This window comes from Neolamprologus brichardi, chromosome 13, assembly GCF_056152115.1.
Source record: "Neolamprologus brichardi isolate AB-2024 chromosome 13, ASM5615211v1, whole genome shotgun sequence".
NCBI classification, from domain to species: domain Eukaryota; kingdom Metazoa; phylum Chordata; class Actinopteri; order Cichliformes; family Cichlidae; genus Neolamprologus; species Neolamprologus brichardi.
This window is the reverse complement of record NC_142116.1, coordinates 31,684,950-31,709,487: the sequence shown is the minus strand read 5'-3', so window position 1 is coordinate 31,709,487 and position 24,538 is coordinate 31,684,950. Positions and strand designations below refer to the sequence as shown.

Sequence of the window (24,538 nt, the reverse complement as noted above, 5' to 3'; positions counted from 1 at the left end):
GGCTTTAAGAGCCTAGGGAGTGGTCACCCGCACAAAGGGTGGAAAGGCGGCCCGGTCCGGGTTTTTTCTTCTTTTTTTCACACACCTGGTGGGCGGTGTCACCCGATCACAAGGGCTGGCAAGGCTTTCGGAGCCTGGGGAGCGGACACCCACACAAAGGGTGGCCAGGCGGCCCGGTCCGGGATTTTTCTTCTTTTCTTCTTTCTTTCACACGCCTGGTGGGCGGTGCCACGCGATCACAAGGGCTGGCAAGGCTTTCGGAGCCTGGCTAGCGAACACCCGCACAAAGGGTTGCCAGGCGGCCCGGACTGGGTTTTTTCTCCTTTCTTTCACACGCCTGGTGGACGGTGCCACCCGATCACAAGGGCTGGCAAGGCTTTGGGAGCCTGGGTAGTTGACACCCGCACAAAGGGTGGCCAGGCGGCCCGGTCCGGGTTTTTTCTTCTTTCTTTTAAACGTCTGGTGGGCGGTGCCACCCGATCACAAGGGCTGGAAAGGCTTTCGGAGCCTGGGGAGCGGACACCCGCACAAAGGGTGGCCAGGAGTCCCGGTCCGGGTTTTTTCTTCTTTCTTTCAAACGTCTGGTGGGCGGTGCCACCCGATCACAAGGGCTGGCAAGGCATTCGGAGCCTGGGGAGCGGACACCCGCACAAAGGGTGGCCAGGCGGCCCGGTCTGGGTTTTTTCTTCTTTCTTTCAAACGTCTGGTGGGCGGTGCCACCCGATCACAAGGGCTGGCAAGGCTTTCGGAGCCTGGGGAGCGGACACCCGCACAAACGGTGGCCAGGCGGCCCGGTCCGGGTTTTTTCTTATTTTCTTCTTTCTTTCACATGCCTAATGGGCGGTGCCACCCCATCACAAGGACTGGCAAGGCTTTCGGAGCCTGGGGAGTGGACACCCGCATAAAGGGTGGCCAGGCGGCCCGGTCCGTTTTTTTTTTCCTTCTTTGACACGCCTGGTGGGCGGTGGCACCCGATCAAAATGGCTGGCAAGGCTTATGGAGCCTGGGGAGCGGACACCCACACAATGGGTGGCCAGTCGGCCCGGTCCGGGTTTTTTCTTCTTTTCTTTCACACGCCTTGTGGGCGGTGTCACCCGATCACAAGGGCTGGCAAGGTTTTCGGAGCCTGGGGAGCGGACACCCACACAATGGGTGGCCAGTCGGCCCGGTCCGGGTTTTTTCTTCTGTTCTTCTTTCTTAAAAAAGCCTGGTGGGCGGTGCCACCCGATCACAAGGGCTGGCAAGGCTTTCGGAGTCTGGGGAGCGGACACCCGCACAAACGGTGGCCAGGCGGCCCGGTCCGGTTTTTTTTTTTTCTTCTTCTTTCTTTCACACGCCTGGTGGGCGGTGCCACCCAATCACAAGGACTGGCAAGGCTTTCGGAGCCTGGGGAGCGGACACCCGCATAAAGGGTGGCCAGGCGGCCCGGTCCGTTTTTTTTTTCCTTGTTTGACACGCCTGGTGGGTGGTGCCACCCGATCAAAAGGGCTGGCAAGGTTTTCGGAGCCTGGGGAGCGGACACCCGCACAAACGGTGGCCAGGCGGCCCGGTCCGGGTTTTTTCTTCTTTTCTTCTTTCTTAAAAATGCCTGGTGGGCGGTGCCACCAGATCACAAGGGCTGGCAAGGCTTTCGGAGCATGGGGAGCGGACACCCGCACAAACGGTGGCCAGGTGGCCCGGTCCGGGTTTTTTCTTTTTTTTTCTTCTTCCTTTCACACGCCTGGTGGGCGGTGCCACCCCATCACAAGGAATGGCAAGGCTTTCGGAGCCTGGGGAGCGGACACCCGCACAAAGGGTTGCAAGGCGGCCCGGTCCGGGTTTTTTCTTTTTTCTTTCACACGCCTGGTGGGCGGTGTCACCCGATCACAAGGGCTGGCAAGGCTTTAAGAGACTAGGGAGTGGTCACCCGCACAAAGGGTGGAAAGGCGGCCCGGTCCGGGTTTTTTCTTCTTTTTTTCACACACCTGGTGGGCGGTGTCACCCGATCACAAGGGCTGGCAAGGCTTTCGGAGCCTGGGGAGCGGACACCCACACAAAGGGTGGCCAGGCGGCCCGGTCCGGGATTTTTCTTCTTTTCTTCTTTCTTTCACACGCCTGGTGGGCGGTGCCACCCGATCACAAGGGCTGGCAAGGCTTTCGGAGCCTGGCGAGCGAACACCCGCACAAAGGGTTGCCAGGCGGCCCGGACTGGGTTTTTTCTCCTTTCTTTCACACGCCTGGTTGACGGTGCCACCCGATCACAAGGGCTGGCAAGGCTTTGGGAGCCTGGGTAGTGTACACCCGCACAAAGGGTGGCCAGGCGGCCCGGTCCGGGTTTTTTCTTCTTTCTTTCAAACGTCTGGTGGGCGGTTCCACCCGATCACAAGGGCTGGCAAGGCTTTCGGAGCCTGGGGAGCGGACACCCGCACAAAGGGTGGCCAGGAGTCCCGGTCCGGGTTTTTTCTTCTTTCTTTCAAACGTCTGGTGGGCGGTGCCACCCGATCACAAGGGCTGGCAAGGCATTCGGAGCCTGGGGAGCGGACACCCGCACAAAGGGTGGCCAGGTGGCCCGGTCTGGGTTTTTTCTTCTTTCTTTCAAACGTCTGGTGGGCGGTGCCACCCGATCACAAGGGCTGGCAAGGCTTTCGGAGCCTGGGGAGCGGACACCCGCACAAAGGGTGGCCAGGCGGCCCAGTCCGTTTTTTTTCTTCTTTCTTTCACACGCCTGTTGGGCGGTGCCACCCGATCACAATGTCTGGAGAGGCTGTCGGAGCCTGGGGAGCGGACACCCGCACAAAGGGTGGCCAGGCTGCCCGGTCCGGGTTTTTTCTTCTTTTCTTCTTTCTTAAAAAAGCCTGGTTGGCGGTGCCACCCGATCACAAGGGCTGGCAAGGCTTTCGGAGCCTGGGGAGCGGACACCCGCACAAAGAGTGGCGAGGCGGACCGGTCCGGGTTTTTTCTTCTTTTTTTCACACGCCTGGTGGGCGGTGCCACCCGATCACAAGGCCTGGCAAGGCTTTCGGAGCCTGGGGAACGGACACCCGCACAAAGGGTGGCCAGGCGGCCGGACTGGTTTTTTTCTTCTTTTTTTCACACGCCTGGTGGGCGGTGCCACCCAATCACAAGGACTGGCAAGGCTTTCGGAGCCTGGGGAGCGGACACCCGCATAAAGGGTGGCCAGGCGGCCCGGTCCGGTTTTTTTTTCCTTGTTTGACACGCCTGGTGGGTGGTGCCACCCGATCACAAGGGCTGGCAAGGTTTTCGGAGCTTGGGGAGCGGACACCCGCACAAACGGTGGCCAGGCGGCCCGGTCCGGGTTTTTTCTTCTTTTCTTCTTTCTTAAAAATGCCTGGTGGGCGGTGCCACCCGATCACAAGGGCTGGCAAGGCTTTCGGAGCCTGGGGAGCGGACACCCGCACAAAGGGTGGCCAGGCGGCCCAGTCCGGGTTTTTTCTTCTTTCTTTCACACGCCTGGTGGGCGGTGTCACCTGATCACAAGGGCTGGCAAGGCTTTCGGAGCATGGGGAGCGGACACCCGCACAAACGGTGGCCAGGTGGCCCGGTCCGGGTTTTTTCTTTTTTTTCTTCTTTCTTTCACACGCCTGGTGGGCGGTGCCACCCCATCACAAGGAATGGCAAGGCTTTCGGAGCCTGGGGAGCGGACACCCGCACAAAGGGTGGCCAGGCGGCCCGGTCTGGGTTTTTTCTTCTTTCTTTCAAACGTCTGGTGGGCGGTGCCACCCGATCACAAGGGCTGGCAAGGCTTTCAGAGCCTGGGGAGCGGACACCCGCACAAACGGTGGCCAGGCGGCCCGGTCCGGGTTTTTTCTTATTTTCTTCTTTCTTTCACATGCCTAATGGGCGGTGCCACCCCATCACAAGGACTGGCAAGGCTTTCGGAGCCTGGGGAGCGGACACCCGCATAAAGGGTGGCCAGGCGGCCCGGTCCGTTTTTTTTTTCCTTCTTTGACACGCCTGGTGGGCGGTGGCACCCGATCACAATGGCTGGCAAGGCTTATGGAGCCTGGGGAGCGGACACCCACACAATGGGTGGCCAGTCGGCCCGGTCCGGGTTTTTTCTTCTTTTCTTTCACACGCCTTGTGGGCGGTGTCACCCGATCACAAGGGCTGGCAAGTTTTCCGACACCCGCACAAAGTGTGGAAAGGTGGCCCGTTCTGTTTTTTTTCTTTTTTTTTTCACACGCCTGTTGGGCGGTGCCACCCGATCACAATGGCTGGAGAGGCTGTCGGAGCCTGGGGAGCGGACACCCGCACAAAGGGTGGCCAGGCTGCCCGGTCCGGGTTTTTTCTTCTTTTCTTCTTTCTTAAAAAAGCCTGGTTGGCGGTGCCACCCGATCACAAGGGCTGGCAAGGCTTTCGGAGCCTGGGGAGCGGACACCCGCACAAAGAGTGGCGAGGCGGACCGGTCCGGGTTTTTTCTTCTTTTTTTCACACGCCTGGTGGGCGGTGCCACCCGATCACAAGGCCTGGCAAGGCTTTCGGAGCCTGGGGAACGGACACCCGCACAAAGGGTGGCCAGGCGGCCGGACCGGTTTTTTTCTTCTTTTTTTCACACGCCTGGTGGGCGGTGCCACCCGATCACTAGGGCTGGCAAGGCTTTCGGAGCCTGGGGAGCGGACACCCGCACAAAGAGTGGCCAGCCGGCCTGGTCCGGGTTCTTTCTTCTTTCTTTCACACGCCTGGTGGGCGATGCCACCCGATCACAAGGGCTGGCAAGGCTTTCGGAGCCTGGGGAGCGGACACCGACACAAACGGTGGCCAGGCGGCCCGGTCCGGGTTTTTTCTTCTTTCTTTCACACGCCTGGTGGGCGGTGCCACCCGATCACAAGGGCTGGCAAGGCTTTCGGAGTCTGGGGAGCGGACACCCGCACAAACGGTGGCCAGGCGGCCCGGTCCGGGTTTTTTCTTCTTTTCTTCTTTCTTTCACACGCCTGGTGGGCGGTGCCACCCAATCACAAGGACTGGCAAGGCTTTCGGAGCCTGGGGAGCGGACACCCGCATAAAGGGTGGCCAGGCGGCCCGGTCCGTTTTTTTTTTCCTTGTTTGACACGCCTGGTGGGTGGTGCCACCCGATCACAAGGGCTGGCAAGGTTTTCGGAGCCTGGGGAGCGGACACCCGCACAAACGGTGGCCAGGCGGCCCGGTCCGGGTTTTTTCTTCTTTTCTTCTTTCTTAAAAATGCCTGGTGGGCGGTGCCACCCGATCACAAGGGCTGGCAAGGCTTTCGGAGCCTGGGGAGCGGACACCTGCACAAAGGGTGGCCAGGCGGCCCAGTCCGGGTTTTTTCTTCTTTCTTTCACACGCCTGGTGGGCGGTGTCACCTGATCACAAGGGCTGGCAAGGCTTTCGGAGCATGGGGAGCGGACACCCGCACAAACGGTGGCCAGGTGGCCCGGTCCGGGTTTTTTCTTTTTTTTCTTCTTCCTTTCACACGCCTGGTGGGCGGTGTCACCCGATCACAAGGGCTGGCAAGGCTTTAAGAGCCTAGGGAGTGGTCACCCGCACAAAGGGTGGAAAGGCGGCCCGGTCCGGGTTTTTTCTTCTTTTTTTCACACACCTGGTGGGCGGTGTCACCCGATCACAAGGGCTGGCAAGGCTTTCGGAGCCTGGGGAGCGGACACCCACACAAAGGGTGGCCAGGCGGCCCGGTCCGGGATTTTTCTTCTTTTCTTCTTTCTTTCACACGCCTGGTGGGCGGTGCCACCCGATCACAAGGGCTGGCAAGGCTTTCGGAGCCTGGCTAGCGAACACCCGCACAAAGGGTTGCCAGGCTGCCCGGAGTGGGTTTTTTCTCCTTTCTTTCACACGCCTGGTGGACGGTGCCACCCGATCACAAGGGCTGGCAAGGCTTTGGGAGCCTGGGTAGTTGACACCCGCACAAAGGGTGGCCAGGCGGCCCGGTCCGGGTTTTTTCTTCTTTTCTTCTTTCTTAAAAATGCCTGGTGGGCGGTGCCACCCGATCACAAGGGCTGGCAAGGCTTTCGGAGCCTGGGGAGCGGACACCCGCACAAAGGGTGGCCAGGCGGCCCAGTCCGGGTTTTTTCTTCTTTCTTTCACACGCCTGGTGGGCGGTGTCACCTGATCACAAGGGCTGGCAAGGCTTTCGGAGCATGGGGAGCGGACACCCGCACAAACGGTGGCCAGGTGGCCCGGTCCGGGTTTTTTCTTTTTTTTCTTCTTCCTTTCACACGCCTGGTGGGCGGTGCCACCCCATCACAAGGAATGGCAAGGCTTTCGGAGCCTGGGCAGCGGACACCCGCACAAAGGGTTGCAAGGCGGCCCGGTCCGGGTTTTTTCTTTTTTCTTTCACACGCCTGGTGGGCGGTGTCACCCGATCACAAGGGCTGGCAAGGCTTTAAGAGCCTAGGGAGTGGTCACCCGCACAAAGGGTGGAAAGGCGGCCCGGTCCGGGTTTTTTCTTCTTTTTTTCACACACCTGGTGGGCGGTGTCACCCGATCACAAGGGCTGGCAAGGCTTTCGGAGCCTGGGGAGCGGACACCCACACAAAGGGTGGCCAGGCGGCCCGGTCCGGGATTTTTCTTCTTTTCTTCTTTCTTTCACACGCCTGGTGGGCGGTGCCACCCGATCACAAGGGCTGGCAAGGCTTTCGGAGCCTGGCTAGCGAACACCCGCACAAAGGGTTGCCAGGCGGCCCGGACTGGGTTTTTTCTCCTTTCTTTCACACGCCTGGTGGACGGTGCCACCCGATCACAAGGGCTGGCAAGGCTTTGGGAGCCTGGGTAGTTGACACCCGCACAAAGGGTGGCCAGGCGGCCCGGTCCGGGTTTTTTCTTCTTTCTTTTAAACGTCTGGTGGGCGGTGCCACCCGATCACAAGGGCTGGAAAGGCTTTCGGAGCCTGGGGAGCGGACACCCGCACAAAGGGTGGCCAGGAGTCCCGGTCCGGGTTTTTTCTTCTTTCTTTCAAACGTCTGGTGGGCGGTGCCACCCGATCACAAGGGCTGGCAAGGCATTCGGAGCCTGGGGAGCGGACACCCGCACAAAGGGTGGCCAGGCGGCCCGGTCTGGGTTTTTTCTTCTTTCTTTCAAACGTCTGGTGGGCGGTGCCACCCGATCACAAGGGCTGGCAAGGCTTTCGGAGCCTGGGGAGCGGACACCCGCACAAACGGTGGCCAGGCGGCCCGGTCCGGGTTTTTTCTTATTTTCTTCTTTCTTTCACATGCCTAATGGGCGGTGCCACCCCATCACAAGGACTGGCAAGGCTTTCGGAGCCTGGGGAGTGGACACCCGCATAAAGGGTGGCCAGGCGGCCCGGTCCGTTTTTTTTTTCCTTCTTTGACACGCCTGGTGGGCGGTGGCACCCGATCAAAATGGCTGGCAAGGCTTATGGAGCCTGGGGAGCGGACACCCACACAATGGGTGGCCAGTCGGCCCGGTCCGGGTTTTTTCTTCTTTTCTTTCACACGCCTTGTGGGCGGTGTCACCCGATCACAAGGGCTGGCAAGGTTTTCGGAGCCTGGGGAGCGGACACCCACACAATGGGTGGCCAGTCGGCCCGGTCCGGGTTTTTTCTTCTGTTCTTCTTTCTTAAAAAAGCCTGGTGGGCGGTGCCACCCGATCACAAGGGCTGGCAAGGCTTTCGGAGTCTGGGGAGCGGACACCCGCACAAACGGTGGCCAGGCGGCCCGGTCCGGTTTTTTTTTTTTCTTCTTCTTTCTTTCACACGCCTGGTGGGCGGTGCCACCCAATCACAAGGACTGGCAAGGCTTTCGGAGCCTGGGGAGCGGACACCCGCATAAAGGGTGGCCAGGCGGCCCGGTCCGTTTTTTTTTTCCTTGTTTGACACGCCTGGTGGGTGGTGCCACCCGATCAAAAGGGCTGGCAAGGTTTTCGGAGCCTGGGGAGCGGACACCCGCACAAACGGTGGCCAGGCGGCCCGGTCCGGGTTTTTTCTTCTTTTCTTCTTTCTTAAAAATGCCTGGTGGGCGGTGCCACCAGATCACAAGGGCTGGCAAGGCTTTCGGAGCATGGGGAGCGGACACCCGCACAAACGGTGGCCAGGTGGCCCGGTCCGGGTTTTTTCTTTTTTTTTCTTCTTCCTTTCACACGCCTGGTGGGCGGTGCCACCCCATCACAAGGAATGGCAAGGCTTTCGGAGCCTGGGGAGCGGACACCCGCACAAAGGGTTGCAAGGCGGCCCGGTCCGGGTTTTTTCTTTTTTCTTTCACACGCCTGGTGGGCGGTGTCACCCGATCACAAGGGCTGGCAAGGCTTTAAGAGACTAGGGAGTGGTCACCCGCACAAAGGGTGGAAAGGCGGCCCGGTCCGGGTTTTTTCTTCTTTTTTTCACACACCTGGTGGGCGGTGTCACCCGATCACAAGGGCTGGCAAGGCTTTCGGAGCCTGGGGAGCGGACACCCACACAAAGGGTGGCCAGGCGGCCCGGTCCGGGATTTTTCTTCTTTTCTTCTTTCTTTCACACGCCTGGTGGGCGGTGCCACCCGATCACAAGGGCTGGCAAGGCTTTCGGAGCCTGGCGAGCGAACACCCGCACAAAGGGTTGCCAGGCGGCCCGGACTGGGTTTTTTCTCCTTTCTTTCACACGCCTGGTTGACGGTGCCACCCGATCACAAGGGCTGGCAAGGCTTTGGGAGCCTGGGTAGTGTACACCCGCACAAAGGGTGGCCAGGCGGCCCGGTCCGGGTTTTTTCTTCTTTCTTTCAAACGTCTGGTGGGCGGTTCCACCCGATCACAAGGGCTGGCAAGGCTTTCGGAGCCTGGGAAGCGGACACCCGCACAAAGGGTGGCCAGGAGTCCCGGTCCGGGTTTTTTCTTCTTTCTTTCAAACGTCTGGTGGGCGGTGCCACCCGATCACAAGGGCTGGCAAGGCATTCGGAGCCTGGGGAGCGGACACCCGCACAAAGGGTGGCCAGGTGGCCCGGTCTGGGTTTTTTCTTCTTTCTTTCAAACGTCTGGTGGGCGGTGCCACCCGATCACAAGGGCTGGCAAGGCTTTCGGAGCCTGGGGAGCGGACACCCGCACAAAGGGTGGCCAGGCGGCCCAGTCCGTTTTTTTTCTTCTTTCTTTCACACACCTGGTGGGCGGTGCCACCCGATCACAAGGGCTGGCAAGGCTTTCGGAGCCTGGGGAGCGGACACCCGCACAAACGGTGGCCAGGCGGCCCAGTCCGTTTTTTTTCTTTTTTCTTTCACACGCCTGGTTGGCGGTGCCACCCGATCACAAGGGCTGGCAAGGCTTTCGGAGCCTGGGGAGCGGACACCCGCACAAACGGTGGCCAGGCGGCCCGGTCCGGGTTTTTTCTTCTTTTCTTCTTTCTTCACACGCCTGGTGGGCGGTGTCACCCGATCACAAAGGCTGGCAAGGCTTTCGGAGCCTGGGGAGCGGACACCCGCACAAACGGTGGCCACGCGGCCCGGTCCGGGTTTTTTCTTCTTTTCTTCTTTCTTCACACGCCTGGTGGGCGGTGTCACCCAATCACAAAGGCTGGCAAGGCTTTCGGAGCCTGGGGAGCGGACACCCGCACAAAGGGTGGCCAGGCGGCCCGGTCCGGGTTTTTTCTTCTTTCTTTCACACACCTGGAGGGCGGTGCCACCCGATCACAAGGGCTGGCAAGGCTTTCGGAGCATGGGGAGCGGAAACCCGCACAAACGGTGGCCAGGTGGCCCGGTCCGGGTTTTTTCTTTTTTTCTTCTTCCTTTCACACGCCTGGTGGGCGGTGCCACCCCATCACAAGGAATGGCAAGGCTTTCGGAGCCTGGGGAGCGGACACCCGCACAAAGGGTTGCCAGGCGGCCCGGTCCGGGTTTTTTCTTATTTCTTTCACACGCCTGGTGGGCGGTGTCACCCGATCACAAGGGCTGGCAAGGCTTTAAGAGCCTAGGGAGTGGTCACCCGCACAAAGGGTGGAAAGGCGGCCCGGTCCGGGTTTTTTCTTCTTTTTTTCACACACCTGGTGGGCGGTGTCACCCGATCACAAGGGCTGGCAAGGCTTTCGGAGCCTGGGGAGCGGACACCCACACAAAGGGTGGCCAGGCGGCCCGGTCCGGGATTTTTCTTCTTTTTTTCACACACCTGGTGGGCGGTGTCACCCGATCACAAGGGCTGGCAAGGCTTTCGGAGCCTGGCGAGCGAACACCCGCACAAAGGGTTGCCAGGCGGCCCGGACTGGGTTTTTTCTCCTTTCTTTCACACGCCTGGTGGACGGTGCCACCCGATCACAAGGGCTGGCAAGGCTTTGGGAGCCTGGGTAGTTGACACCCGCACAAAGGGTGGCCAGGCGGCCCGGTCCGGGTTTTTTCTTCTTTCTTTCAAACGTCTGGTGGGCGGTGCCACCCGATCACAAGGGCTGGCAAGGCATTCGGAGCCTGGGGAGCGGACACCCGCACAAAGGGTGGCCAGGCGGCCCGGTCTGGGTTTTTTCTTCTTTCTTTCAAACGTCTGGTGGGCGGTGCCACCCGATCACAAGGGTTGGCAAGGCTTTCGGAGCCTGGGGAGCGGACACCCGCACAAAGGGTGGCCAGGCGGCCCAGTCCGTTTTTTTTCTTCTTTCTTTCACACACCTGGTGGGCGGTGCCACCCGATCACAAGGGCTGGCAAGGCTTTCGGAGCCTGGGGAGCGGACACCCGCACAAACGGTGGCCAGGCGGCCCAGTCCGTTTTTTTTCTTCTTTCTTTCACACGCCTGGTGGGCGGTGCCACCCGATCACAAGGGCTGGCAAGGCTTTCGGAGCCTGGGGAGCGGACACCGGCACAAACGGTGGCCAGGCGGCCCGGTCCGGGTTTTTTCTTCTTTTCTTCTTTCTTCACACGCCTGGTGGGCGGTGTCACCCTATCACAAAGGCTGGCAAGGCTTTCGGAGCCTGGGGAGCGGACACCCGCACAAAGGGTGGCCAGGCGGCCCGGTCCGGGTTTTTTCTTCTTTCTTTCACACACCTGGAGGGCGGTGCCACCCGATCACAAGGGCTGGCAAGGCTTTCGGAGCATGGGGAGCGGAAACCCGCACAAACGGTGGCCAGGTGGCCCGGTCCGGGTTTTTTCTTTTTTTCTTCTTCCTTTCACACGCCTGGTGGGCGGTGCCACCCCATCACAAGGAATGGCAAGGCTTTCGGAGCCTGGGGAGCGGACACCCGCACAAAGGGTGGCCAGGCGGCCCGGTCTGGGTTTTTTCTTCTTTCTTTCAAACGTCTGGTGGGCGGTGCCACCCGATCACAAGGGCTGGCAAGGCTTTCGGAGCCTGGGGAGCGGACACCCGCACAAAGGGTGGCCAGGCGGCCCAGTCCGTTTTTTTTCTTCTTTCTTTCACACACCTGGTGGGCGGTGCCACCCGATCACAAGGGCTGGCAAGGCTTTCGGAGCCTGGGGAGCGGACACCCGCACAAACGGTGGCCAGGCGGCCCAGTCCGTTTTTTTTCTTCTTTCTTTCACACGCCTGGTGGGCGGTGCCACCCGATCACAAGGGCTGGCAAGGCTTTCGGAGCCTGGGGAGCGGACACCCGCACAAACGGTGGCCAGGCGGCCCGGTCCGGGTTTTTTCTTCTTTTCTTCTTTCTTCACACGCCTGGTGGGCGGTGTCACCCAATCACAAAGGCTGGCAAGGCTTTCGGAGCCTGGGGAGCGGACACCCGCACAAAGGGTGGCCAGGCGGCCCGGTCCGGGTTTTTTCTTCTTTCTTTCACACACCTGGAGGGCGGTGCCACCCGATCACAAGGGCTGGCAAGGCTTTCGGAGCATGGGGAGCGGAAACCCGCACAAACGGTGGCCAGGTGGCCCGGTCCGGGTTTTTTCTTTTTTTCTTCTTCCTTTCACACGCCTGGTGGGCGGTGCCACCCCATCACAAGGAATGGCAAGGCTTTCGGAGCCTGGGGAGCGGACACCCGCACAAAGGGTTGCCAGGCGGCCCCGTCCGGGTTTTTTCTTTTTTCTTTCACACGCCTGGTGGGCGGTGTCACCCGATCACAAGGGCTGGCAAGGCTTTAAGAGCCTAGGGAGTGGTCACCCGCACAAAGGTTGGAAAGGCGGCCCGGTCCGGGTTTTTTCTTCTTTTTTTCACACACCTGGTGGGCGGTGTAACCCGATCACAAGGGCTGGCAAGGCTTTCGGAGCCTGGGGAGCGGACACCCACACAAAGGGTGGCCAGGCGGCCCGGTCCGGGATTTTTCTTCTTTTCTTCTTTCTTTCACACGCCTGGTGGGCGGTGCCACCCGATCACAAGGGCTGGCAAGGCTTTCGGAGCCTGGCGAGCGAACACCCGCACAAAGGGTTGCCAGGCGGCCCGGACTGGGTTTTTTCTCCTTTCTTTCACACGCCTGGTGGACGGTGTCACCCGATCACAAGGGCTGGCAAGGCTTTGGGAGCCTGGGTAGTTGACACCCGCACAAAGGGTGGCCAGGCGGCCCGGTCCGGGTTTTTTCTTCTTTCTTTCAAACGTCTGGTGGGCGGTGCCACCCGATCACAAGGGCTGGCAAGGCTTTCGGAGCCTGGGGAGCGGACACCCGCACAAAGGGTGGCCAGGAGTCCCGGTCCGGGTTTTTTCTTCTTTCTTTCAAACGTCTGGTGGGCGGTGCCACCCGATCACAAGGGCTGGCAAGGCATTCGGAGCCTGGGGAGCGGACACCCGCACAAAGGGTGGCCAGGCGGTCCGGTCCGGGTTTTTTCTTCTTTCTTTCAAACGTCTGGTGGGCGGTGCCACCCGATCACAAGGGCTGGCAAGGCTTTCGGAGCCTGGGGAGCGGACACCCGCACAAAGGGTGGCCAGGCGGCCCGGTCCGGGTTTTTTCTTCTTTTCTTCTTTCTTTCACACGCCTGGTGGGCGGTGTCACCCGATCACAAGGGCTGGTTAGGCTTTCGGAGCCTGGGGAGCGGACACCCGCACAAAGGGTGGCCAGGCGGCCCAGTCCGTTTTTTTTCTTCTTTCTTTCACACACCTGGTGGGCGGTGCCACCCGATCACAAGGGCTGGCAAGGTTTTCGGAGCCTGGGGAGCGGACACCCGCACAAACGGTGGCCAGGCGGCCCGGTCCGGGTTTTTTCTTCTTTTCTTCTTTCTTCACACGCCTGGTGGGCGGTGTCACCCAATCACAAAGGCTGGCAAGGCTTTCGGAGCCTGGGGAGCGGACACCCGCACAAAGGGTGGCCAGGCGGCCCGGTCCGGGTTTTTTCTTCTTTCTTTCACACACCTGGAGGGCGGTGCCACCCGATCACAAGGGCTGGCAAGGCTTTCGGAGCATGGGGAGCGGAAACCCGCACAAACGGTGGCCAGGTGGCCCGGTCCGGGTTTTTTCTTTTTTTCTTCTTCCTTTCACACGCCTGGTGGGCGGTGCCACCCCATCACAAGGAATGGCAAGGCTTTCGGAGCCTGGGGAGCGGACACCCGCACAAAGGGTTGCCAGGCGGCCCGGTCCGGGTTTTTTCTTTTTTCTTTCACACGCCTGGTGGGCGGTGTCACCCGATCACAAGGGCTGGCAAGGCTTTCGGAGCCTGGGGAGCGGTCACCCGCACAAAGGGTGGAAAGGCGGCCCGGTCCGGGTTTTTTCTTCTTTTTTTCACACACCTGGTGGGCGGTGTCACCCGATCACAAGGGCTGGCAAGGCTTTCGGAGCCTGGGGAGCGGACACCCACACAAAGGGTGGCCAGGCGGCCCGGTCCGGGATTTTTCTTCTTTTCTTCTTTCTTTCACACGCCTGGTGGGCGGTGCCACCCGATCACAAGGGCTGGCAAGGCTTTCGGAGCCTGGCGAGCGAACACCCGCACAAAGGGTTGCCAGGCGGCCCGGACTGGGTTTTTTCTCCTTTCTTTCACACGCCTGGTGGACGGTGTCACCCGATCACAAGGGCTGGCAAGGCTTTGGGAGCCTGGGTAGTTGACACCCGCACAAAGGGTGGCCAGGCGGCCCGGTCCGGGTTTTTTCTTCTTTCTTTCAAACGTCTGGTGGGCGGTGCCACCCGATCACAAGGGCTGGCAAGGCTTTCGGAGCCTGGGGAGCGGACACCCGCACAAAGGGTGGCCAGGAGTCCCGGTCCGGGTTTTTTCTTCTTTCTTTCAAACGTCTGGTGGGCGGTGCCACCCGATCACAAGGGCTGGCAAGGCATTCGGAGCCTGGGGAGCGGACACCCGCACAAAGGGTGGCCAGGCGGTCCGGTCCGGGTTTTTTCTTCTTTCTTTCAAACGTCTGGTGGGCGGTGCCACCCGATCACAAGGGCTGGCAAGGCTTTCGGAGCCTGGGGAGCGGACACCCGCACAAAGGGTGGCCAGGCGGCCCAGTCCGTTTTTTTTCTTCTTTCTTTCACACACCTGGTGGGCGGTGCCACCCGATCACAAGGGCTGGCAAGGCTTTCGGAGCCTGGGGAGCGGACACCCGCACAAACGGTGGCCAGGCGGCCCAGTCCGTTTTTTTTCTTCTTTCTTTCACACGCCTGGTGGGCGGTGCCACCCGATCACAAGGGCTGGCAAGGCTTTCGGAGCCTGGGGAGCGGACACCCGCACAAACGTTGGCCAGGCGGTCCGGTCCGGGTTTTTTCTTCTTTCTTTCACACACCTGGAGGGCGGTGCCACCCGATCACAAGGGCTGGCAAGGCTTTCGGAGCATGGGGAGCGGAAACCCGCACAAACGGTGGCCAGGTGGCCCGGTCCGGGTTTTTTCTTTTTTCTTTCACACGCCTGGTGGGCGGTGTCACCCGATCACAAGGGCTGGCAAGGCTTTAAGAGCCTAGGGAGTGGTCACCCGCACAAAGGGTGGAAAGGCGGCCCGGTCCGGGTTTTTTCTTCTTTTTTTCACACACCTGGTGGGCGGTGTCACCCGATCACAAGGGCTGGCAAGGCTTTCGGAGCCTGGGGAGCGGACACCCACACAAAGGGTGGCCAGGCGGACCGGTCCGGGATTTTTCTTCTTTTCTTCTTTCTTTCACACGCCTGGTGGGCGGTGCCACCCGATCACAAGGGCTGGCAAGGCTTTCGGAGCCTGGCGAGCGAACACCCGCACAAAGGGTTGCCAGGCGGCCCGGACTGGGTTTTTTCTCCTTTCTTTCACACGCCTGGTGGACGGTGCCACCCGATCAAAGGGCTGGCAAGGCTTTGGGAGCCTGGGTAGTTGACACCCGCACAAAGGGTGGCCAGGCGGCCCGGTCCGGGTTTTTTCTTCTTTCTTTCAAACGTCTGGTGGGCGGTGCCACCCGATCACAAGGGCTGGCAAGGCTTTCGGAGCCTGGGGAGCGGACACCCGCACAAAGGGTGGCCAGGAGTCCCGGTCCGGGTTTTTTCTTCTTTCTTTCAAACGTCTGGTGGGCGGTGCCACCCGATCACAAGGGCTGGCAAGGCTTTAAGAGCCTAGGGAGGGGTCACCCGCACAAAGGGTGGAAAGGCGGCCCGGTCCGGGTTTTTTCTTCTTTTTTTCACACACCTGGTGGGCGGTGTCACCCGATCACAAGGGCTGGCAAGGCTTTCGGAGCCTGGGGAGCGGACACCCACACAAAGGGTGGCCAGGCGGCCCGGTCCGGGATTTTTCTTCTTTTCTTCTTTCTTTCACACGCCTGGTGGGCGGTGCCACCCGATCACAAGGGCTGGCAAGGCTTTCGGAGCCTGGGGAGCGGACACCCGCACAAAGGGTGGCCAGGCGGCCCGGTCCGGGTTTTTTCTTCTTTCTTTCAAACGTCTGGTGGGCGGTGCCACCCGATCACAAGGGCTGGCAAGGCATTCGGAGCCTGGGGAGCGGACACCCGCACAAAGGGTGGCCAGTCGGCCCGGTCCGGGTTTTTTCTTCTTTTCTTCTTTCTTTCACACGCCTGGTGGGCGGTGTCACCCAATCACAAAGGCTGGCAAGGCTTTCGGAGCCTGGGGAGCGGACTCCCGCACAAAGAGTGGCCAGCCGGCCCGGTCCGGGTTTTTTCTTCTTTCTTTCACACGCATGGTGGGCGGTGCCACCCGATCACAAGGGCTGGCAAGGCTTTCGGAGCCTGGGGAGCGGACACCCGCACAAAGGGTGGCCAGACGGCCCGGACTGGGTTTTTTCGCCTTTTCTTCTTTTTTTCACACGTCTGGTGGGCGGTGCCACCCGATCACAAAGCCTGGCAAGGTTTTCGGAGCCTGGCGAGTGGACACCCACACAAAGTGTGGAAAGGTGGCCCGGTCTGGTTCTTTTCTTCTTTTTTTCACACGCCTGGTGGGCGTTACCACCCGATCACAATGGCTGGAGAGGCTTTCGGAGCCTGGGAGCGGACAACCGCACAAAGGGTGGCCAGGCGGCCCGGTCCGGGTTTTTTCTTCTTTTCTTCTTTCACACGCCTGGTGGGCGGTGTCACCCGATCACAAGGGCTGGCAAGGCTTTAAGAGCCTAGGGAGTGGTCACCCGCACAAAGGGTGGAAAGGCGGCCCGGTCCGGGTTTTTTCTTCTTTTTTTCACACACCTGGTGGGCGGTGTCACCCGATCACAAGGGCTGGCAAGGCTTTCGGAGCCTGGGGAGCGGACACCCACACAAAGGGTGGCCAGGCGGCCCGGTCCGGGATTTTTCTTCTTTTCTTCTTTCTTTCACACGTCTGGTGGGCGGTGCCACCCGATCACAAGGGCTGGCAAGGCATTCGGAGCCTGGGGAGCGGACACCCGCACAAAGGGTGGCCAGGCGGCCCGGTCTGGGTTTTTTCTTCTTTCTTTCAAACGTCTGGTGGGCGGTGCCACCCGATCACAAGGGCTGGCAAGGCTTTCGGAGTCTGGGGAGCGGACACCCGCACAAACGGTGGCCAGGCGGCCCGGTCCGGGTTTTTTCTTATTTTCTTCTTTCTTTCACATGCCTAATGGGCGGTGCCACCCCATAACAAGGACTGGCAAGGCTTTCGGAGCCTGGGGAGCGGACACCCGCATAAAGGGTGGCCAGGCGGCCCGGTCCGTTTTTTTTTTCCTTCTTTGACACGCCTGGTGGGCGGTGGCACCCGATCACAATGGCTGGCAAGGCTTATGGAGCCTGGGGAGCGGACACCCGCACAAACGGTGGCCAGGCGGCCCGGTCCGGGTTTTTTCTTATTTTCTTCTTTCTTTCACATGCCTAATGGGCGGTGCCACCCCATCACAAGGACTGGCAAGGCTTTCGGAGCCTGGGGAGCGGACACCCGCATAAAGGGTGGCCAGGCGGCCCGGTCCGTTTTTTTTTTCCTTCTTTGACACGCCTGGTGGGCGGTGGCACCCGATCACAATGGCTGGCAAGGCTTATGGAGCCTGGGGAGCGGACACCCACACAATGGGTGGCCAGTCGGCCCGGTCCGGGTTTTTTCTTCTTTTCTTTCACACGCCTTGTGGGCGGTGTCACCCGATCACAAGGGCTGGCAAGTTTTTCGGAGCCTGGGGAGCGGACACCCACACAATGGGTGGCCAGTCGGCCCGGTCCGGGTTTTTTCTTCTGTTCTTCTTTCATAAAAAAGCCTGGTTGGCGGTTCCACCCGATCACAAGGGCTGGCAAGGCTTTCGGAGCCTGGGGAGCGGACACCCGCACAAAGAGTGGCCAGGCGGCCCGGTCCAGGTTTTTACTTCTTTTTTTCACACGCCTGGTGGGCGGTGCCACCCGATCACAAGGCCTGGCAAGGCTTTCGGAGCCTGGGGAGCGGACACCCGCACAAAGTGTGGCCAGGCGGCCCGGTCTGGGTTTTTTCTTCTTTCTTTCAAACGTCTGGTGGGCGGTGCCACCCGATCACAAGGGCTGGCAAGGCTTTCGGAGCCTGGGGAGCGGACACCCGCACAAACGGTGGCCAGGCGGCCCGGTCCGGGTTTTTTCTTATTTTCTTCTTTCTTTCACATGCCTAATGGGCGGTGCCACCCCATCACAAGGACTGGCAAGGCTTTCGGAGCCTGGGGAGCGGACACCCGCATAAAGGGTGGCCAGGCGGCCCGGTCCGTTTTTTTTTTCCTTCTTTGACACGCCTGGTGGGCGGTGGCACCCGATCACAATGGCTGGCAAGGCTTATGGAGCCTGGGGAGCGGACACCCACACAATGGGTGGCCAGTCGGCCCGGTCCGGGTTTTTTCTTCTTTTCTTTCACACGCCTTGTGGGCGGTGTCACCCGATCACAAGGGCTGGCAAGTTTTTCGGAGCCTGGGGAGCGGACACCCACACAATGGGTGGCCAGTCGGCCCGGTCCGGGTTTTTTCTTCTGTTCTTCTTTCTTAAAAAAGCCTGGTTGGCGGTTCCACCCGATCACAAGGGCTGGCAAGGCTTTCGGAGCCTGGGGAGCGGACACCCGCACAAAGAGTGGCCAGGCGGCCCGGTCCAGGTTTTTACTTCTTTTTTTCACACGCCTGGTGGGCGGTGCCACCCGATCACAAGGCCTGGCAAGGCTTTCGGAGCCTGGGGAGCGGACACCCGCACAAAGTGTGGAAAGGTGGCCCGTTCTGTTTTTTTTCTTTTTTTTTTCACACGCCTGTTGGGCGGTGCCACCCGATCACAATGGCTGGAGAGGCTGTCGGAGCCTGGGGAGCGGACACCCGCACAAAGGGTGGCCAGGCTGCCCGGTCCGGGTTTTTTCTTCTTTTCTTCTTTCTTAAAAAAGCCTGGTTGGCGGTGCCACCCGATCACAAGGGCTGGCAAGGCTTTCGGAGCCTGGGGAGCGGACACCCGCACAAAGAGTGGCGAGGCGGACCGGTCCGGGTTTTTTCTTCTTTTTTTCACACGCCTGGTGGGCGGTGCCACCCGATCACAAGGGCTGGCAAGGCTTTCGGAGCCTGGGGAGCGGACACCCGCACAAAGGGTGGCCAGACGGCCCGGACTGGGTTTTTTCGCCTTTTCTTCTTTTTTTCACACGTCTGGTGGGCGGTGCCACCCGATCACAAAGCCTGGCAAGGTTTTCGGAGCCTGGCGAGTGGACACCCACACAAAGTGTGGAAAGGTGGCCCGGTCTGGTTCTTTTCTTCTTTTTTTCACACGCCTGGTGGGCGTTACCACCCGATCACAATGGCTGGAGAGGCTTTCGGAGCCTGGGAGCGGACACCCGCACAAAGGGTGGCCAGGCGGCCCGGTCCGGGTTTTTTCTTCTTTTCTTCTTTCACACGCCTGGTGGGCGGTGTCACCCGATCACAAGGGCTGGCAAGGCTTTAAGAGCCTAGGGAGTGGTCACCCGCACAAAGGGTGGAAAGGCGGCCCGGTCCGGGTTTTTTCTTCTTTTTTTCACACACCTGGTGGGCGGTGTCACCCGATCACAAGGGCTGGCAAGGCTTTCGGAGCCTGGGGAGCGGACACCCACACAAAGGGTGGCCAGGCGGCCCGGTCCGGGATTTTTCTTCTTTTCTTCTTTCTTTCACACGTCTGGTGGGCGGTGCCACCCGATCACAAGGGCTGGCAAGGCATTCGGAGCCTGGGGAGCGGACACCCGCACAAAGGGTGGCCAGGCGGCCCGGTCTGGGTTTTTTCTTCTTTCTTTCAAACGTCTGGTGGGCGGTGCCACCCGATCACAAGGGCTGGCAAGGCTTTCCGAGCCTGGGGAGCGGACACCCGCACAAACGGTGGCCAGGCGGCCCGGTCCGGGTTTTTTCTTATTTTCTTCTTTCTTTCACATGCCTAATGGGCGGTGCCACCCCATCACAAGGACTGGCAAGGCTTTCGGAGCCTGGGGAGCGGACACCCGCATAAAGGGTGGCCAGGCGGCCCGGTCCGTTTTTTTTTTCCTTCTTTGACACGCCTGGTGGGCGGTGGCACCCGATCACAATGGCTGGCAAGGCTTTCGGACCCTGGGGAGCGGACACCCGCACAAACGGTGGCCAGGCGGCCCGGTCCGGGTTTTTTCTTCTTTTCTTCTTTCTTAAAAAAGCCTGGTTGGCGGTGCCACCCGATCACAAGGGCTGGCAAGGCTTTCGGAGCCTGGGGAGCGGACACCCGCACAAAGTGTGGAAAGGTGGCCCCTTCTGGTTTTTTTCTTTTTTTTTTCACACGCCTGGTGGGCGGTGCCACCCGATCACAAGGGCTGGCAAGGCTGTCGGAGCCTGGGGAGCGGACACCCGCACAAAGGGTGGCCAGGTTGCCCGGTCCGGGTTTTTTCTTCTTTTCTTCTTTCTTAAAAAAGCCTGGTTGGCGGTGCCACCCGATCACAAGGGCTGGCAAGGCTTTCGGAGCCTGGGGAGCGGACACCCGCACAAAGAGTGGCCAGGCGGACCTTTCCGGGTTTTTTCTTCTTTTTTTCACACGCCTGATGGGCAGTGCCACCCGATCACAAGGGCTGGCAAGGCTTTCGGAGCCTGGGGAGCGGACACCCGCACAAACGGTGGCCAGGCGGCCCGGTCCGGGTTTTTTCTTCTTTTCTTCTTTCTTAAAAATGCCTGTTTGGCGGTGCCACCCGATCACAAGGGCTGGCAAGGCTTTCGGAGCCTGGGGACGGACACCCGCACAAAGGGTGGCCAGGCGGCCCAGTCCGGGTTTTTTCTTCTTTCTTTCACACGCCTGGTGGGCGGTGTCACCTGATCACAAGGGCTGGCAAGGCTTTCGGAGCCTGGGGAGCGGACACCCGCACAAACGGTGGCCAGGCGGCCCGGTCCGGGTTTTGTCTTCTTTTCTTCTTTCTTTCACACGCCTGGTGGGGGGTGCCACCCTATCACAAGGACTGGCAAGGCTCTCGGAGCCTGGGGAGCGGACACCCGCACAAAGGGTTACAAGGCGGCCGGGTCCGGGTTTTTTCTTCTTTCTTTCACACGCCTGGTGGGCGGTGTCACCCAATCACAAGGGCTGGCAAGGCTTTCGGAGCCTGGGGAGCGGACACCCGCACAAAGGGTGGCCAGGCGGCCCGATCTGGTTCTTTTCTTCTTTTTTTACACGCCTGGTGGGCGTTACCACCCGATCACAATGGCTGGAGAGGCTTTCGGAGCCTGGGGAGCGGACACCCGCACAAAGGGTGGCCAGGCGGCCCGGTCCGGGTTTTTTCTTCTTTTATTCTTTCTTAAAAAAGCCTGGTTGGCAATGCCACCCGATCACAAGGGCTGGCAAGGCTTTCGGAGCCTGGGGAGCGGACACCCGCACAAAGGGTGGCCAGGCGGCCCGGTACGGGTTTTTTCTTCTTTCTTTCACACGCCTGATGGGCGGTGCCACCCCATCACAAGTACTGGCAAGACTTTCGGAGCCTGGGGAGCGGACACCCGCATAAAGGGTGTCCAGGCGGCCCGGTCCGGGTTTTTTTTCCTTCTTTGACACGCCTGGTGGGCGGTGGCAGCCGATCACAATGGCTGGAAAGGCTTTCGGACCCTGGGGAGCGGACACCCGCACAAACGGTGGCCAGGCGGCCCGGTCCGGGTTTTTTCTTCTTTTCTTCTTTCTTAAAAAAGCCTGGTTGGCGGTGCCACCCGATCACAAGGGCTGGCAAGGCTTTCGGAGCCTGGGGAGCGGACACCCGCACAAAGTGTGGAAAGGTGGCCCCTTCTGGTTTTTTTTTTTTTTTTTTCACACGCCTGGTCGGCGGTGCCACCCGATCACAAGGGCTGGCAAGGCTGTCGGAGCCTGGGGAGCGGACACCCGCACAAAGGGTGGCCAGGTGGCCCGGTCCGGGTTTTTTCTTCTTTTCTTCTTTCTTAAAAAAGCCTGGTTGGCGGTGCCACTCGATCACAAGGGCTGGCAAGGCTTTCGGAGCCTGGGGAGCGGACACCCGCACAAAGAGTGGCCAGGCGGACCTTTCCGGGTTTTTTCTTCTTTTTTTCACACGCCTGATGGGCAGTGCCACCCGATCACAAGGGCTGGCAAGGCTTTCGGAGCCTGGGGAGCGGACACCCGCACAAACGGTGGCCAGGCGGCCCGGTCCGGGTTTTTTCTTCTTTTCTTCTTTCTTAAAAATGCATGTTTGGCGGTGCCACCCGATCACAAGGGCTGGCAAGGCTTTCGGAGCCTGGGGACGGACACCCGCACAAAGGGTGGCCAGGCGGCCCAGTCCGGGTTTTTTCTTCTTTCTTTCACACGCCTGGTGGGCGGTGTCACCTGATCACAAGGGCTGGCAAGGCTTTCGGAGCCTGGGGAGCGGACACCCGCACAAACGGTGGCCAGGCGGCCCGGTCCGGGTTTTGTCTTCTTTTCTTCTTTCTTTCACACGCCTGGTGGGGGGTGCCACCCTATCACAAGGACTGGCAAGGCTCTCGGAGCCTGGGGAGCGGACACCCGCACAAAGGGTTACAAGGCGGCCCGGTCCGGGTTTTTTCTTCTTTCTTTCACACGCCTGGTGGGCGGTGCCACCGTATCACAAGGACTGGCAAGGCTTTCGGACCCTAGAGAGCAGTCACCCGCACAAAGGGTTGCCTGGCGGCCCAGTCCGGGTTTTTTCTTCTTTCTTTCACACGCCTGGTGGGCGGTGCCACCCGATCACAAGGGCTGGCAAGGCTTTCGGAGCCTGGGGAGCGGACACCCACACAAAGGGTAGCCAGGCGGCCCGGTCCGGGATTTTTCTTCTTTTCTTCTTTCTTTCACACGCCTGGTGGGCGGTGCCACCCGATCACAAGGGCTGGCAAGGCTTTCGGAGCCTGGGGAGCGGACACCCGCATAAAGGGTGGCCAGGCGGCCCGGTCCATTTTTTTTTTTCCTTCGTTGACACGCCTGGTGGGCGGTGGCACCCGATCACAATGGCTGGCAAGGCTTTCGGAGCCTGGGGAGCGGACACCCGCACAAACGGTGGCCAGGCGGCCCGATCCGGGTTTTTTCTTTTTTTCTTCTTTCTTTCACACGCCTGGTGGGCGGTTCCACCCCATCACAAGGACTGGCAAGGCTTTCGGAGCCTGGGGAGCGGACACCCGCACAAAGGGTGGCCAGGCAGCCCGGTCCGGGTTTTTTCTTCTTTCTTTCACACGCCTGGTGGGCGGTGCCTCCCGATCACAAGGGCTGGCAAGGCTTTGGGAGCCTGGGGAGCGGAGACCCGCACAAAGGGTGGCCAGCCGGCCCGGTCCGGGTTTTTTCTTCTGTTCTTCTTTCTTTCACACGCCTGGTGGGCGGTGCCACCCGATCACAAGGGCTGGCAAGGCTTTCGGAGCCTGGGGAGCGGACACCCGCACAAAGGGTGGCAGGGCGGCCCCGTCCGGGTTTTGTCTTCTTTCTTTCACACGCCTGGTGGGCGGTGCCTCCTGATCACAAGGGCTGGCAAGGCTTTCGGAGGCTGGGGAGCGGACACCCGCACAAAGGGTGGCCAGGCTGCCCGGTCCGGGTTTTTTCTTCTTTTCTTCTTTCTTTCACACGCCTGGTGGGCGGTGACACCCGATCACAAGGGCTGGCAAGGCTTTTGGAGCCTGGGGAGCGGACACCCGCACAAATGGTGGCCAGGCGGCCCGGTCCGGGTTTTTTTTCTTTCTTTGACATGCCTGGTGGGCGGTGCCACCCGATCACAAGGGCCGGCAAGGCTTTCGGAGCCTGGGGAGCGGACATCTGCACAAAGGGTGGCCAGGCGGCCAGGTCCGGGTTTTTTCTTCTTTTCTTCTTTCTTTCACACGCCTGGTGGGCGGTGCCACCCGATCACAAGGGCTGTAAAGGCTTTGGGAGCCTGGGGAGCGGACACCCGCACAAAGGGTGTCCAGGCGGCCCGGTCCGGGTATTTTCTTCTTTCTTTCAAACGCCTGGTGGGCGGTGCCACCCGATCACAAGGGCTGGCAAGGCTTTCGGAGCCTGGGGAGCGGACACCCACACAAAGGGTAGCCAGGCGGCCCGGTCCAGGATTTTTCTTCTTTTCTTCTTTCTTTCACACGCCTGGTGGGCGGTGCCACCCGATCACAAGGGCTGGCAAGGCTTTCGGAGCCTGGGGAGCGGACACCCGCTTAAAGGGTGGCCAGGCGGCCCGGTCCGTTTTTTTTTTTCCTTCGTTGACACGCCTGGTGGGCGGTGGCACCCGATCACAATGGCTGGCAAGGCTTTCGGAGCCTGGGGAGCGGACACCCGCACAAAGGGTGGCCAGGCGGCCCGGTCCGGGATTTTTCTTCTTTTCTTCTTTCTTTCACACGCCTGGTGGGCGGTGCCACCCGATCACAAGGGCTGGCAAGGCTTTCGGAGTCTGGGGAGCGGACACCCGCACAAAGGGTGGTCAGGCGGCCCAGTCCGGGTTTTTTCTTCTTTCTTTCACACGCCTGGTGGGCGGTGTCACCTGATCACAAGGGCTGGCAAGGCTTTCGGAGCCTGGGGAGCGGACACCCGCACAAACGGTGGCCAGGCGGCCCGATCCGGGTTTTTTCTTTTTTTCTTCTTTCTTTCACACGCCTGGTGGGCGGTTCCACCCCATCACAAGGACTGGCAAGGCTTTCGGAGCCTGGGGAGCGGACACCCGCACAAAGGGTGGCCAGGCAGCCCGGTCCGGGTTTTTTCTTCTTTCTTTCACACGCCTGGTGGGCGGTGCCTCCCGATCACAAGGGCTGGCAAGGCTTTGGGAGCCTGGGGAGCGGACACCCGCACAAAGGGTGGCCAGGCGGCCCGGTCCAGGTTTTTTCTTCTTTTCTTCTTTCTTTCAAACACCTGGTGGGCGGTGCCACCCGATCAAAAGGGCTGGAAAGGCTTTCGGAACCTGGGAAGCGGACACCCGCACAAAGGGTGGCCAGGCGGCCCGGTCTGGGTTTTTTTCTTCTTTCTTTCACACGCCTGGTGGGC

At 60.4% G+C, this 24,538-nt stretch overlaps 1 protein-coding gene across 1 annotated transcript in view; it reads left to right on the top strand.

Annotated features, from left to right (window-relative positions):
• The first annotated feature begins 4,210 nt into the window (after nt 1-4,210).
• Nucleotides 4,211-24,538, top strand: part of LOC148100058 (uncharacterized) — a 39,168-nt gene continuing 18,840 nt past the window's right edge. The window contains exons 1-8 of the mRNA XM_087849787.1: nt 4,211-4,225; nt 5,884-6,144; nt 10,259-10,692; nt 10,822-11,507; nt 12,249-12,943; nt 13,325-13,743; nt 14,110-14,421; nt 15,787-15,912. Coding sequence (XP_087705913.1) covers nt 4,211-4,225; nt 5,884-6,144; nt 10,259-10,692; nt 10,822-11,507; nt 12,249-12,943; nt 13,325-13,743; nt 14,110-14,421; nt 15,787-15,912 — 2,948 coding nt within the window. The remainder of the gene's footprint in view (nt 4,226-5,883; nt 6,145-10,258; nt 10,693-10,821; nt 11,508-12,248; nt 12,944-13,324; nt 13,744-14,109; nt 14,422-15,786; nt 15,913-24,538) is intronic.